This window comes from Ambystoma mexicanum, chromosome 5p (assembly GCF_040938575.1).
Source record: "Ambystoma mexicanum isolate Mex_15411 chromosome 5p, UKY_AmexF1_1, whole genome shotgun sequence".
NCBI lineage: Eukaryota > Metazoa > Chordata > Amphibia > Caudata > Ambystomatidae > Ambystoma > Ambystoma mexicanum.
In genome coordinates, this window is record NC_090930.1 from 408,088,638 (window position 1) to 408,103,811 (window position 15,174).

The 15,174-nt window shown below is 43.8% G+C and overlaps 1 protein-coding gene across 3 annotated transcripts in view; it reads right to left on the reverse strand.

The window, feature by feature from the left end:
- Positions 1-15,174, reverse strand: part of MCF2 (MCF.2 cell line derived transforming sequence) — a 1,935,885-nt gene that overhangs the window by 496,517 nt on the left and 1,424,194 nt on the right. For all 3 annotated transcript variants that reach the window (XM_069612795.1, XM_069612794.1, XM_069612796.1), the window contains one exon: positions 9,589-9,714. In XM_069612795.1, coding sequence (XP_069468896.1) covers positions 9,589-9,714 — 126 coding nt within the window. The remainder of the gene's footprint in view (positions 1-9,588; positions 9,715-15,174) is intronic.

Sequence of the window (15,174 nt, forward strand, 5' to 3'; positions counted from 1 at the left end):
AACCCAGTGTTTTATTTTTGAACTTGGAGAATATGAAACCCAAAGTAAGTGTAATGTTACAGTCTTGGGAAAGGGAACCCTGAAAGTCAAACAAGCGAAGGACTTTGTCTTGGGAAGGCGGACCCAGGACCTCAATTGTGTGCGAACTGTGATGCATTTGAACTTGGAGAAGGTAATTTCAGAACTTGCTCAAACAATATTGAACTGAATCTTTATTGGAACTGTGTTGAACTAGAAACAGGGTACCCATGAAGAACTCAAGCTGAAAGTATCTCAGTTTTTACTTTTGACCACTTCTGTTTTGGTGAGAAAGATTCCCACATCATGTTTTGTTATAGTTGTGAGGACAAGCATAGGTTTTGACAGAGACAGACTTTCATTTTGGACTTCCAGACACAGACTTTCCTTTGATTTCTTTAGGCAGGGAAAATTCCATTATAGTATAGGGCTAGTAAGGCGTTACGCCATCCTGATCAATAATAAAGTTTTGTTTAGAATTGCACTTCTGTTGTCTGTGTCATCTCTCTTGATACCATGCCTGTCTCACAATTTAGAAGCAACAATGTATCCATTATTCAAATAAAAACAAAACAAAAAAAAAATACTAACACAATTCAAAAGTGTTCCATATATCGGTGGACGCGCTGAAGAGACCACCTGGAACCAGCTCCCGCACAAACCATTAGTCACCAGGCGGGCCACATACCACGGACGGAATAAACCAACTTTAAATCACTCTTCACTACAACCCCACAGCCCGCGCCAGTCCTTGGGCTAGACACACCAGGTGCAGTATGCGCTAGGATCAAGATTTATAAACTCTGCGACTGCCCCACACACGGACATTGCTCACAACTGTGGAAATATGACCTAAGTACAAATGTATACGTGAGAGGTCACAGTCCATTTCTGAGAACGAACACGAGGCACCCACACCAAATTGTTAAAAGAAAAAGGCTCATAGCCATTGCCCAACCAATAGCAGCAATATCCTCTGGAATCAGTTGGCCCTACAGCCACAAACCATTGAACTTGACAACCTGACACTAAGCTTATTGAGTGCCCGAAAGCCAACTACCAGAGGATCAGTGTAACAAAGAAGGAAAGGCACCAGTCACGCCGGCATTGTCTCTCCTGAACCCACCACGTCCTTCAGACTGCGCCCATGCCGACCAGGACCCCGGCACAAGCAATAATGGATAAAAAAGCCAAGCCTACCTTCCCAACAAATCAATACGGCACAGAAACCCCTAAAATGCCCGGAAAAAATGTGGTGAATAACAAGAAGATGGGTCCAATGGCCTCGTACACAAACTCACAAACATCCAGTGATGGCCCGGATTCACCAATGGCCACCTCATCAGCGGCCGCAGATGACACGAAATTAGACCATCTCCTTACCATGGTTCAGAACGGATTCCTGGCAGTCAATGTCAAACTAGACGATATCGTCTCAACTATAGGCTCCCTCAAAGCCTGTGTCGACAAAGAAAGTGCCAGGATTACAGAAACAGAAACAGAAAACAGAATCAGTGTCAACGAAGACTCAATTCACCAAAATACTCACAGCTTAACTCTCCTGAAAGGTGAAATGACCAAGCTCCGGGGCAAATGTGAAGATTTGGAGTCGTGATCACGCCGCAACAACATACCGATCGTTGGGCTATCTGAATCATTTTGTAAGGGCCCAATGGAAGCTCGTATTGAAACCCTGCTGAAAGACCTGCTCGGCGAAGACTCCTTCTCCCCACAATGTTTGGTTGAATGTGCACATCGCACCCTAGCCCCGATGCACAAACCGGATGCCTCTCCTCGCACAGTCATCGCCAAACTGCTTAACTACAGAGACAGAGACACTGCTCTGAGATTGGCAAGAGAGATGGGATCCCTGAGACACAGCAATGACCATATCCACATCTACCCAGACTTCTCGGCCGGAGTCCAAACTCAGAGGCGTTCCAATGAAACGATCAAACGCCAACTCAGGCTGAGGAAAGTACCTTATGCTCTGTTATTCCCTGCAAAGCTGCGCATACAACACCCAGGACGGGCGCACTTTTTCGAATCCCCTGCAGCGGCAATGGCATATGTAGAAGCCTCAATTCCCCTCCCTCCTGGCAGAAACAAACTCGATCAAAATGACCTGCAACAACCAGTGGAAGAACCGAGAAACTCCAATGACTGACGGAAGGCTCAAAATATTCTTTTATGTACTTAACGGTGTAATCACGGCAGATTGGGGGGCACAGCTTCCATAATTTAAGTTTAGCCACATGAGTCGCGCTCGGCTCCAGGGTCGGCGTTGCAAAGCTCATCCCCTCGGGAAGAACCACAAGTTTGTATTAAGGGATCATCACCATGTTGGGGCAGATGGTGTTGGTGGGGCAGCTACAGGACACAATGGACTGTTGGGTTGTTTGAATACATTGTTACTCCCTGATAGTTCCCCAGTTGGGCACCATGATATAAAGTTAACTAATTTCAATGGCTTAATGGCTTAAAAATCGCAGTCACAATATCACAAGCTGGACCCCTCAAAGGAGCGACCCCTCACTTCATATATTATCCAATCTTGTTGAAATGGCACAGAACACATATTCACCTACAGGGTTGAAACTCAAACTGCTTACCTGGAATATCCGGGGACTAAACAATAGGGCCAAAGCTAGTAAAGTAGGGGCATACATTAATAGACATCGGCCGCACATAGCTATGCTGCAAGGAAGTCACGCACTACAAAGGGTCAACGCAAACATTCTATGACAATGAGGAAGCATTAGACATTATACTGAATATTCATCCCACAATAGGGGAGTACTCACATTGATGCACCCCTCCTTAGGGTTTGTAACTGAGAAAAGCAAAATCGACCCTCAGGGCAGGTATGTAGTCGTGTGGGGCACCGTGGCAGGCAAGAAATTGATATTGGTCAACACCTATGGGCCAAACACAGATGACCCCGAGTTTTACATCAAAGTATTAGCTGAAATCGGCCCGACCATGGACGCATGGGTATTATGGGGAGGAGACTTCAACACCATATTAGATATCTGTCATGATGCCTACCCCCGGGGATCCAAGTCCAGCAGCCCCGGAAGCAGGCATCAAGTTATTCCAAGCAAGCCCAACAACCCCTGCTAGGGGCCATTTGGGTGCAGTCCTGGCGTCTATGGCGCCAGGCTCATATGGAGATTCAGTCCTGGCGCCAGAGGCGCCAGGCTCATAGATTAAAACTTACCTGATGCAGACCATGCTGCAAACTTACCTGATGCAGACCATGCTGCAGAGCTCCAAGCCAAAAGAGGCTTGGAAGGGACTACTTTACCTAGGGACTATTTTTTACTCGGGGAAGGGGGTCGGGGAGGAATACTTACCTGGGACTACTTTGGAGGCTATTTAAACCACACCCGAAGAGCAGCACACGCTTCGCGTTATTCTGCATCCAGGAGCGTAACGCTCACCGTGCCTGCAAGTCTGCAGCCAGTCTTCTGCCACGCCCGCCTCGAGTCTGGAGCTCCTAGAAAAAAGGAGAAAGAAGGAGAAAAGGTTAGAACAAGAGCAATACCTTTGATCCTTACCTGAATTCCCGATCCACTGCGCCTTCGATCTGGAAGAAAGTAGTTATTTTATGCGCGTCGCCTCGCCTGCTGCAGCGCTGCGCTGAACTCACCGGCCTTCGCAGCATCTTCACTATCCAACGCATCCTTCTGCATGTTCCCGCCGCACTCCGGCACCTAAGGGGAACACAAGAACAGCAAGGTGAGCCAAGGGAATAAACAGAGGCAATATTAGTTACCCCCATAGACTTACCTGATTTTACCGCCGGGGGTACTATTCCTCTTCACGGGTCGGCGCAGCCTCCACCGCATCTTCGCTGTACCCCGGCCCCTAAGGGGAAACAAAAGGACAGCAAGGTGAAACAAAGGGACAAACAAGGGGAATCCTCTTCACCACAATAGACTTACCTAATTTTACCGCCGGAGGCATTATTCCCCCAAGACTTCATAATTTCTCTCAGCACCTGAATAAGGGAGAAAGCAACAGTTTACATACTGACATTATTTTATCGAACTGTGTTGGATAATACAAATACTTACCTGAATGTTACCGGTTGCCACAAGGAACTGTTCGCTAGGGTCAAGCTGCAACCTGCAAGGAACCGGACAAGAGTGAAAATCAGACATTTGAAGTCTTATGAACTGTATACCTACGGCGTCTTGCCGGAAATCTCAGAGTCAATATTGTTCTGGAACTCACCTATTCCTTCGAACCAGTGAAGCAACTGGTTATCTACGCGCCCATGCTCTCAATGCAGGATGGAGAGCTCATCTTTCCAAACCATCAGGTGAGACTATAAGAGGGGACATTAAAGGTGATCAGTGGGGAGAACAGCGGGGGGTGGGGGTTAACGCTCAACTCCACGGGTGGTTAATTCCCTTTCTCCATTTACAGAAGAATACTCCTACGGGCCAAGCAAACGAAGCTAGGTGGGCCAGTCCAGTCTGTCATCTCGGCACTACGCATCACATTGGTGGAGACCGCAGCAGTCCAGTTCAGATCGACGCCCCTGTGGGAACCAGGTGGCCGTAACAATATCTCCATGGATAGATCATCAGACAAGCAGAGAAACCTCACCAAAGCTGCCACCGTCTTACATTAAGCTCTAACGGAATTAACCCTAGTAGATGCCTGGAGAGGGATACACCCGTTAGACAGACAATACACGTTCTACTCTTCAGTACACGACACGGAGTCGATATCTCCTCTCACTTGATCAATTCAGTGCAGCACTGTGATATACTCCCTCGCACACTGTCAGATCACTCGCCAATTACACTTGAAGTAATGATCCAAAACATAAAACCACCAGCTAGACCGTGGAGAATGCCCTCAAATATCCTCAGAGACCCGAACGTAGTAGATTTGTTATACATTGAAATGGAGGAATTCTTCTAACCAAACAAAGGGTCAGTAGGCAAATGGTTGACCATATGGGAAACATTCAAGGTATGGCTAAGAGGTAACATAATGTCTAAAACAACTGGGCTCCTTAAGGCTGTCAGAACCGAATTAACAAACGGAATCACACTTGAAAACACTTGAGAATAACTACAGCACAACGCACAACAAATAAACACTAGCTGAAATCAACGCACATCTCCAGAAATGTAATGAATTAGCAACAAAAGAACAGCAATATATGGCTACACCAATCAGGGCACGCAGATGCGGTGAGGGCAACAAGGCAGGACAACTATTAGCGTGCTTACTAAAGAGTGAGTAACAAGCATTGTAACTAGTACGGGGGAAGCTGTAAATAGAGAAGAAGACAAACTATGAATTCACCAAATTCTATACCGACCTATATGCAAAACATGATACATGTTCTCAGGAAGACCTTAGGGAATACCTAAGTAAGATCACATTCCCTAGGATCTCGCCAGCAACAATTTGTCCCTTGAACAACAAAGAACTAGTGAAGAGATCGCAGAAGCAATCAAATCACTAGCAACTAGAAAAGCCCCGTGTCCAGACGGACTGAGCTCAGAACTATATAAAGAATATTCCACAATACTCTCCCCAATACTAACCCTGGTGTGGGAAGAAGCCACAAGATCCAGCTTACTCCCAGACACAATGACAGATGCTATCATTACAGTGCTATTAAAACCTAGGTGCCCCCCCACGAACTGTCCTCCTATCGCCCCCTCTCGCTGATCAACACAGATGCTAAGATCTACGTAAAAGTGCTCGTAACCAGACTACTACCCAAAATGACCACACTAATTCACTCTGACCAATGCGGATTTATCCCAATGAGATCCACGGCCCTTAACCTGTGTAGACTATTGGGAATTATGGCACAGATTAAACCAGAGGCACAGGTGGTGGCTATATCACTAGACGCTGAGAAAGCTTTTGACTCGGTCTCATGGTCATACCTGTTTGCGGTCCTGAATAAATTCGGATTTGGCCCATACCTAAGACAATGTGTCCGACTGCTTTAAACTTCCCCCACAGCTAGGGTCCTTACGAACCAGACTCTGTCCAAACACTTCAGACTAAACCAGGGACCCAGGCAGGGATGCCCCTTCCCACCCATCCTTTTTGCCCACACGACAGAACTGTGGCGGCAGTGATCAGATTAGAACAAGCACAGAGGGGTTTAAAGATCGCTGGTATTTTCCAATCCATATCGCTATAAGCCGACAATACATTACTTTACATTCGCGAACCTGAGAAAAATCTCGCCTCCACACTAGGGAGTAATAGACGAATTCACCATTCGCTCAGGATACAAAATAAACACCGCAAAATCCGAAATGTTTCCATTGACATCAGCCACTACCTGCCCTACACAAACATACGGTCTAAGATGGTCCCCTGATAGTGTCAGATACCCGGGTATTCTCGTCTTCCGAGACAGAATGTCATTATACCTGGACAACTATGAATCCGTGTAACAGACAATCCATACCAAATTACAGTTATGGGCTAGACTCCCTATATCACTCATCGGCCGTATTGCAGTACTCAAAATGGTGGTGCTACCCAAACTCCTATACATGTTCAGCAATGTTCCAATAGGGCCAGGCAGACCTTTCTTTGATAACTTGCGATCCATGGCAAGAACATTCATATGGAACAGCGACTCCAACAGAATGAAATGGGAGAAACTGATAGAACCCTACGAGATGGAGGGCATTGCCGCACCCGATTTCAAACTGTACTACCTAGTGGCACAAGCACAATACGCTAAATACTGGCAGGATCCAACAGATAGAACACCACATGTTCCCATTGAGCGACACTCGGTTCGCCCAACCGACCTGCGCTCCATAATATTCACAAAAACCCACAGGGATGAATGTAAATTCGACCCAGCAACATCCACGATTGCTGCCTGGGCCTTAATCTGTAAAAGGCTGCAGATAGACTCACGCTATGAATCGCAGGCACCACTATGAAATTTCCCAGGCATCAAACCCACATACGACACCAACATAGACAATACTTGGATCCCTGAATATGAGATTAAAATGAGAAACATGTTCCCAAATGGGAGATTCGTGACACCAGAGGACTTCGCAGACACCGTGGGGAGTAACCAATTGGTCACTCTACAATATCACCGCATGAAAGCAGCATTCAAGAAGCGATGGCCAACATACCCAGAAGAAACACCTGAACATACATGTTTCCAGTCACTTCATTCACAGACTGGTACAGGGGCATCCAAACTGTACAACATAATCCAAACTCACTCAAAATCTATGAACAATGCCAAAGCCACATGGGAGAACGACCTGAGTATAACCATAGAAGAAGGGAAATGGGCTAGATACTGCCTTTTGTCTAAAAAAGTCTCACTGAACGCTGGCCTCAGGCTGATAAAATTTAAAATACTGAATAGACTCCATTACACCCCAGTTAGAATGGCGAAATTCTATAACACGATATCCGTAAATTGTCCGAAATGTGGTAGCCCCTGTGCGGATGCGTTTCACATGTATTGGGCATGACCCCTGATAGCTGGGTTCTGGCGAGAAGTCGCAAACATACTAGAGGATATGACACAGATCCTTGCACAGCTCAACCCCCAAAAATACCTTTTCGGGTACATAGGGAAAATCCCAGAAAAAACTAGAAGACAGACTGTTCAATGTTGCATTTGTAGTGGTGAAGAAATGTATTCTCCAAACATGGAAAAGTAACCATGCCCACGCACAGAAAACTTCTTTAAAAGCTTAACATATGTTAATGAATGCGAAGAAACTTATATAGGCATGACGTCAACAACGAGCAGACCGAAAGATATTTGGACTCTTTTCAGAACATACCTAAGTGAATGTCGATCCGATGCAGAGAACTCTAATAGTGAATAGACTCTAACTGAGACTGGACAATCTGCAACCCTGGTGCGACTAAAAACGAAATACTGAAAGTGTGTAAATATACATGATTGTTGTATAAATGAACGAGACGTGGGGGTTAATCACTACTATTCTGTGTACCTTGAAATGAGTTGAAATGTGGAACAGCTGTGATGTGATATGCAAACCAAAAATAAAAGTTTTAAAAAAAAAGTGTTCCATATATCGTCATATATATCTTGTTGCTGTTGTTGAAAAGACACCCTTTTCCTGCCGGAAAGGATCGACAGGCTATATAGTCATCCAGAACCTCAATATATGTTTCTTGGCCATTAGAAGAGCTCTGTAGGTCCAAATGAGTTTACCTTTACACAAAGTGATATTAGCAGGGAACAAACCCAGCACACAAATCATTGGAATACATGGAAGTGAAAGACCCACCACAAAGTCCATATGCTTAAAGTCTTGTCCGAGAACAACGGAAACTTCTGACACAGCCAAAACATTTGTAGGTTAGCACCCAAGTAGGTGTCACACTAGGTTTTTGACATATAACTCACAGCATATATATCAGGACAATCTGGATATCTGGCGTATGCTTTTATTGGTGTATGCTTGTTGAAGGAGGCCACTATTAGGCAGTGTGGTTATTGTTGGCAGGTCCCACAATGTAAATCAGTTATTGAATTCTTCATCAAATCATTTTCGTGTATAATGCTGGACTACTGTTAAAACCCCACCAATCAACAATGTACATCTCATTCTTCCCATGGATTGCTTCCCTATAGACCCCAAGACATAGACCCTTTAGCAATACCCTTTCCAATGCACACAGCAAACTCATTGAACTTTTTCATTGTGTTTTTGACTTCCTACTCTGAAGGTCCATTGGCTACAAAATATCTACATTGAGTTCAACCATTAATCATCATGAATATAAGAGGGAAACCCTTTTTGTTGGGAACATCACGTTCAATATAACAATTTTGAGACTGGTGTGCCCAACAATTTCGTTTCAATGACTATTACAATTCATTCCTGGAAGCACGTAATGCAATTTTCTTCAGAACAATCTTCTTTTCATCACTTTTCAACTTTATTGGTATATATTTTTTATGTATATACAAAAATACAGCAACTTGTTTATGTATTATCTTTCTTTATTTTGTTGCTTCATAAATGAATTATTGCAAACAATGTTTTCACTCTTCAATATTTTTCAGATGATTGAAGCATCTTTCTTATCATAATTCATTCTTTGGAATAGTGTTAAGCATATCCTATACTATAGCACAATATTTTTCACACAGTTTTTGCTGTACGCCACGTGATGTGATTCCCACTTACCACCTGTGCATCTATTTACATTTCTTTTTTGATCAGGGAACCATTAACCATCTGCATCCAAAGAGGTAGAATTAATCGTCTGCATCCAAACAGGTTCAATATATTTGCCTAGATTAACAACGGTAGAGGGGAACAGCCCAATCACCAATCAGTAGTTAAAGCCGGTTGGACTGACTATGAACTATTGAAGTTTGTGCCAAGAGAATACTTTGTTTTAATGCTCCCATTAGCTCAACCTTAGAAACTGAAAATAAGGAGATAGCTTTTTCTCTGCCAGGGCCAATTCAGAATTAATGAGTATATTTTTCCATAAATCAACATTGTTTAAGAAATCAAGTTGTTGGAATATTTTAAGTCGTTTACTTACATCATATCCCGTTATCGCCGTCTGGTGCATAGAGTCATTGACTGATTTCAATAAATTTAACATGGCATCAAGTGCCTCTTGCAGTTCTTGAATTCCATCAGAGTTATTGCTGAATTTGAGCAATTCCTTTGGGAAAGTAAGAGCATAATTACAATTCAAGTATATTCAAAACTAAATGAAGTCAAATGTTTACTGACGTTTGTTCACAGGCCTAATGTAACCTTAAAACAAAGTGTCCAAGTATCTAAACCTATATGACTAAACATTCACAGAACTAGAAAATACAACGCTGAAGTTAAAATAAAAGACACACAACTACATTATAACTCCACCTGCCTTGTGACTGCAATATACCTAATACTATCATTACCTTTCACACCCTCTTTACATTGATGGTTAGATTTTCTATAGAAGCATGGCGATACATATCCCATTGTCCTGCCCCTTATTGAGACAGTCAAACTATTCCTTGGTTGAGTTCATATTACATGCAATACAGCTACGGTGAATAAGAAATCTCTGTTCCACAATGTAGACGCTAGCAACACCTGATTTAAGAGATTGTGCACCTGCACAACCCAAACAGCAGAGCCTCTTATTCTTTAGAATGCCACCGCAGCCCCCTGCTTAACAAGTTGCATAATGGAGCTCCAATGCCAAGGATGATAAGGTTTTCATGAAAAGTTTTTTTAATGAATTGCATGTATTTTCATTAATACAATAATGAAATTTTGAAAAGAATAGTAGGGGGATCACAAGAGATGGAGTAGTGGCAGGGCAGGTCTAAAAGGAAGGTAAGGGAAGAAATGGTGGTTATAGTGGAGGGGTGGATGTCCCCATAAAGGAAAGAAAAGTAGCATATTCATCAGGATGAGACCATTAACCTCAACTTCATTAACAATACAGGCAAAAAAGCACAGATGCCTTTATAAATCTGATGGTTGGTAACTTGAAGAGATACAGCCAGTAACCATCCCCAAGGGTCCTCCAGGACTTGAGTAAAAAGAGTTTGGGGATTTAGCAGTCATCCTGTCTGAATGGGTAGTCCTCTTTTTCCCTTTAGATTTTATAATAATCTTTTATTTATTTATAGCAATCTTTTCAGCCAATTCCTCAAATGGAACATTGTTAGGCATAATCCTGTGCAGTACCCTTTGGGAACACTACACACAATTAAGACCACAAGTGTAAGCACAATTTAACCTTTGGTACAAGCCTGTACTACACAGTAAAGTGGTAGCGATGGCTGAACAGCCAGACTCATCTCAACAGTTTAAGTGAGCAGTGGAAGAAGTTACACAAAGGACCAACTAATACAGTGATTCAAACACTTACTCAAGGTTTCTTGGTAAAAGAATATACATTTATTTTCACAGTCAGTTTGAAAACATTACACAAGCCAGAGCAGCTCAATATCACACACTAATAAACCACAAATACACAACCGGTAAGTAAATGAACAAGTTTATCTCCCCTGAAGTGGGAGCAAAATGGCACTTCAGATACTTAATAAAAGGGTAAAAAGACAATGTTATAAGAATAGACAGCCCAAATACATTCATAGGCAGGGCAAAGGGTTTCAGTAAACTACAACCAGCAATTCAACTCTGTGGCCTGGGCCAAAGTCAATGGTTCAGAGTCTGTGCATTGGATAGCACAGTTCTGGCAGTAAACGGTTAAGTCTTTGCCACGGAGTTTAGAAGAATTTGGCTAGGCAAAAAGTTTGACAAATGTTTAGGGAAGGACAAGCCTTCGAAGTTGAGAAAGTATCCACAAACTTTCACAATGGCCGAAAAGATTTCCGGACCGCGTTTGCACAGTACCTTTGTATTGAAGAAGAGCTGTAGCTCAGGCAGTTGTTCCTGGCAGTTCGAGCAGATCTCGCTGTTCCTGGGCTTCAGTCGTGGGGACAAGAAGGAGGACGTCAGGTGGTTCCTGCACTGCCCAGGGATGAGGCCAAAAGCTTTAGCAAGACATCGGTTTAAGGTGTGAGTGCCTTAAAGTCCACAAGCTTGTTTCCTTCCCTCTGGCTATCCGGTTTTCAACAGCACTCTGATGAAAATTCGAACAGATGGGGACGGTGTCTAGGTGGCTTGCAAGTTGGCTGACCCCACCAAACTCAAGGGAAGAAGTTAACCTTGAAGGGCTTCTCTGTCAATGGAGTTTCAGGCAATTTGGACCTGCAGCAGGGCTTCACCAGTTGTCCAGGAGTTGCAGCAGTCCTCTTCCTTCAGCTCATCTTCGGTTCCTTCGTTCCAGTGGTCGATTCTGCTTTCCAAGTCCCAAAGTTCTGCTTTTCAACAGTTTTCCCCCATCATTCCAGCCTGGCTGTCACTCACACAGCAGGGTGGCTGTCCTTGCCGGACAGTCAGCTGGCTAATCACGCCTGAGTGCATTTAGGTCTCCTAGGAGACTAAGCACAGGGAGTTTCGGACACCTCCCTCACATCCTATCCACTCCAGACACTCAGGCGCCAGAGGAGGGCTTCAACACTAAAGTCCGCCAAAGGCCAACGAACAAAGGGACCAATCCTGGTTTGGCGCGCAGAGACACACACAAGGTCATTTCCTAAAAGAAATGGCAAAAAAGATGAAAAGATGACCGAAGTCTGTTTTTACAGACAGGTCTGGGGCGCCATATTGAAAAACATGGCTGCCCTGATTTTTAGCTACCGTTGTTAGCGGTCGGGAAAAATCACAGTAGTTGATCTAAACCACTGCCACCAGCCATTTAAAGTAGGAAAAGGTAACATTTGACTGTTACATGAGTGTTTTGACTCAGGGGAAGCTAGGCAACCCCTCCAGCACTCTACTGGAAGATAGTGTTTGGTGGGTCTGTACATTTAAAGAGACTAGTAAAGTCAATCTAACTTAACATGCTCTGGGAGACAGTGGCCAGTCCCACAGAAGATATTTAAACCTTGGGAAGTCTGAAAGACATCCCTGTGTCACTGAACTGAAGGTGCCATGTGCCACACAGAAAAAGAGGATGCCTATGGAATTGTTTTAAAACTCCATAACCAGAGAACACAAAAGTAAAACACACACAAAATACATGGAAGCCTGGGAAAAAAGGCTCACACTCTTCCCAGGTAAAAAAATCTAATCCTAGAAATCCAGCAAAGTTGCCGGGGGTCTCAAAAGCTAAGAGAAATTAGCACATATTGAGAATTCTCCCTAACAAACATCAAGACGCTTTGCATCATTGTGGAGCTACTCAGAAAAGAATAGGCAAATGCCATGACCTGCCAATTAAATGCAGATGCAACAATATTTGCATTGTGCCTGCACATGCTAATGACAGCTGGAAAAATAATCTCAGGCTAGTAACGATTATTATTGTTTTAGTAGGGGTTAATCCTATTTCCATTTTTCTCTTTCCAAGAGAAGGGCAACCACTCAGATCCAATACCTGTCCACACTCTGCTTTCCAATTTATTACAAGTACAATGTTGTGTGCAACAGATCACCACGCCACAAAACATAGGGACACTGTTTCCCTCTATCTCTAATTAGTGGTAAGAGAGAGATAGAACCTCTGTCACCTAAAACACATTTCCCTGCCCATAAAATTGACCTGGTCACTCTAGTGACACTGTCGCTCACTCACTCAAACCTAGGGCTTTTTTTCATACTAATACCCCATATAGCAGTAAATATTGACTTTCTCAAATATTGTATTGGTGATCCCACATTTGGCTCAACCTAGCCAACATAAGGACCCTAATAGGGAATCATCAGATGATTGGCAGGCTTTAGGATAGACAGGTTTGTGAGACAACGGTGTGTCTTAGCTCCTTTTCTATTCAATCTATTCATTAATGACATGGATATTGTTGCCACCATCCTGCTGAAAGAAGGCTAGTTCCCTTGCCTCTCTTAATTTCGAGGATGACACAGGCATCCTTTTCAGATGAAGACATTCTTGAGGAAACAACTGCAGGAAATCACTGTCAGTTAAAATCTCACCATTAATGGCCAAAATACTAAGAATATAGGCAGGCCAAAGCACTTACAATCTAACATGTCAGTAAGGGCAGTTTTTGACCAAGAGTAATGGTATGACAACCTGGAGATCAGATTCTCCAACACCATATCCTGCAAAGCTCAGGTCAAGGAAATCACGGAGACTCAAGCAAACTGCCAGAGGGATCCCTTGCTTTAGCCGCTGTTTCGATGAGCACTCAGTATCTCCATGTCTACAGGCCAATCATATCAAGGAGGGTACAGGAGCACTGTCTGCAGGAGCATTATCTGGTTTCACTAAATACCCAGCCTTACAGGTGGTCGAAAGGTCCTTAGGGTATGATTCCATTGGCAACATCTTCTGTTCTAATCCAGGCGCACTGAGTATCACATTATTTAATGAAAAACTGGACCTAAAGACTTTCTTTCTGGGTTGGAAGTTGGGCTTCATATGAATCCTCAATCTACAAGACTCAGTTGATTGAGATGAGCTCCCAATTCGGGCATGAAGACTTAGGGCCTCATTACAATTCAGGCGGTAAGGGTTTTACGGTGGCGTAAACACCGCCGACCCTTACCGCCTGAGTACGAGGTCCCTTAGCGCCATGGCGGACTTAACACCTGCTTTTAGCAGGTGTTAAAATCCATGGCGCTAAGGGACCATGGAGTTAATTACGCCACCGTAATTTACGGTGGCGTAATTAACGCCTTCCCCACTCCCATTATGCCCTATGGGGCAAAATGGGAATGGGGAAGGGTAAATGGGTAAATGGGGATTTACCGCCCCGCCAAGGTTGGAATGGGGCGGTAAATCCGCCAACCACCATGGCGTAAACATAGTTTACGCCATGGTGGTAAAGTCACGGCCCAGGCGGTAACTTACCGCCTGGGTCGTAATGAGGCCCTTAGACTGTTTTAACTTTGTCTAACAATGGTTGGTTCCATGTGTTAAAAACGTGGCGAAAATGGCTTTTTACACAAAAAAAAAATCGCAGCAGAAAGGCTGTGGTTTTGCCGCCGCAACCCATTTAATGAATGTGGGGGACAATCCTGCAACCCCCGGACTCATTATACCATTTAAGGGAACCGGGGGACACCCCTGCAAACCCCCTCCCCTTAAATGGTATAATGGGTACACCTTTGCCAGGCAATTTGTTTTAAAGACAACTTTTTTGTCGCAATTTTATTACTGCACACCCAATGGTTGATGTTCAAATACATTTTCACTGGACTTGAAATTACTTGATCTATCCAAAACTTCAAGTTTACTTATTTCTCTGTTAATCACAATATCACTTGTAATACAATATGTTTGGTATGCAACAATACAGTCCTATACTCCAATGCCCCACTGGGACAAAAAAACATAAGTTAGTATCTCAGTTTACCTATTGCCTCTTAGGGGCACTAGGATTTCAGCTGCTAAAGTGTCAGGCGGTTGGACAGGTACAGGTGAAACAGAAGAGGAACACGAATATGACCTTGTTTTAGGCCCCTCCTTGCGCAAATTCCTCTTGAGCGTTCCACACTCATATCCGTCTAAATTATAAACTACATATCATTGCGCAGGGCTGGTACAATGTTAGGTAAAGCACTACCAATCCCCCATTTTCCACTGTAC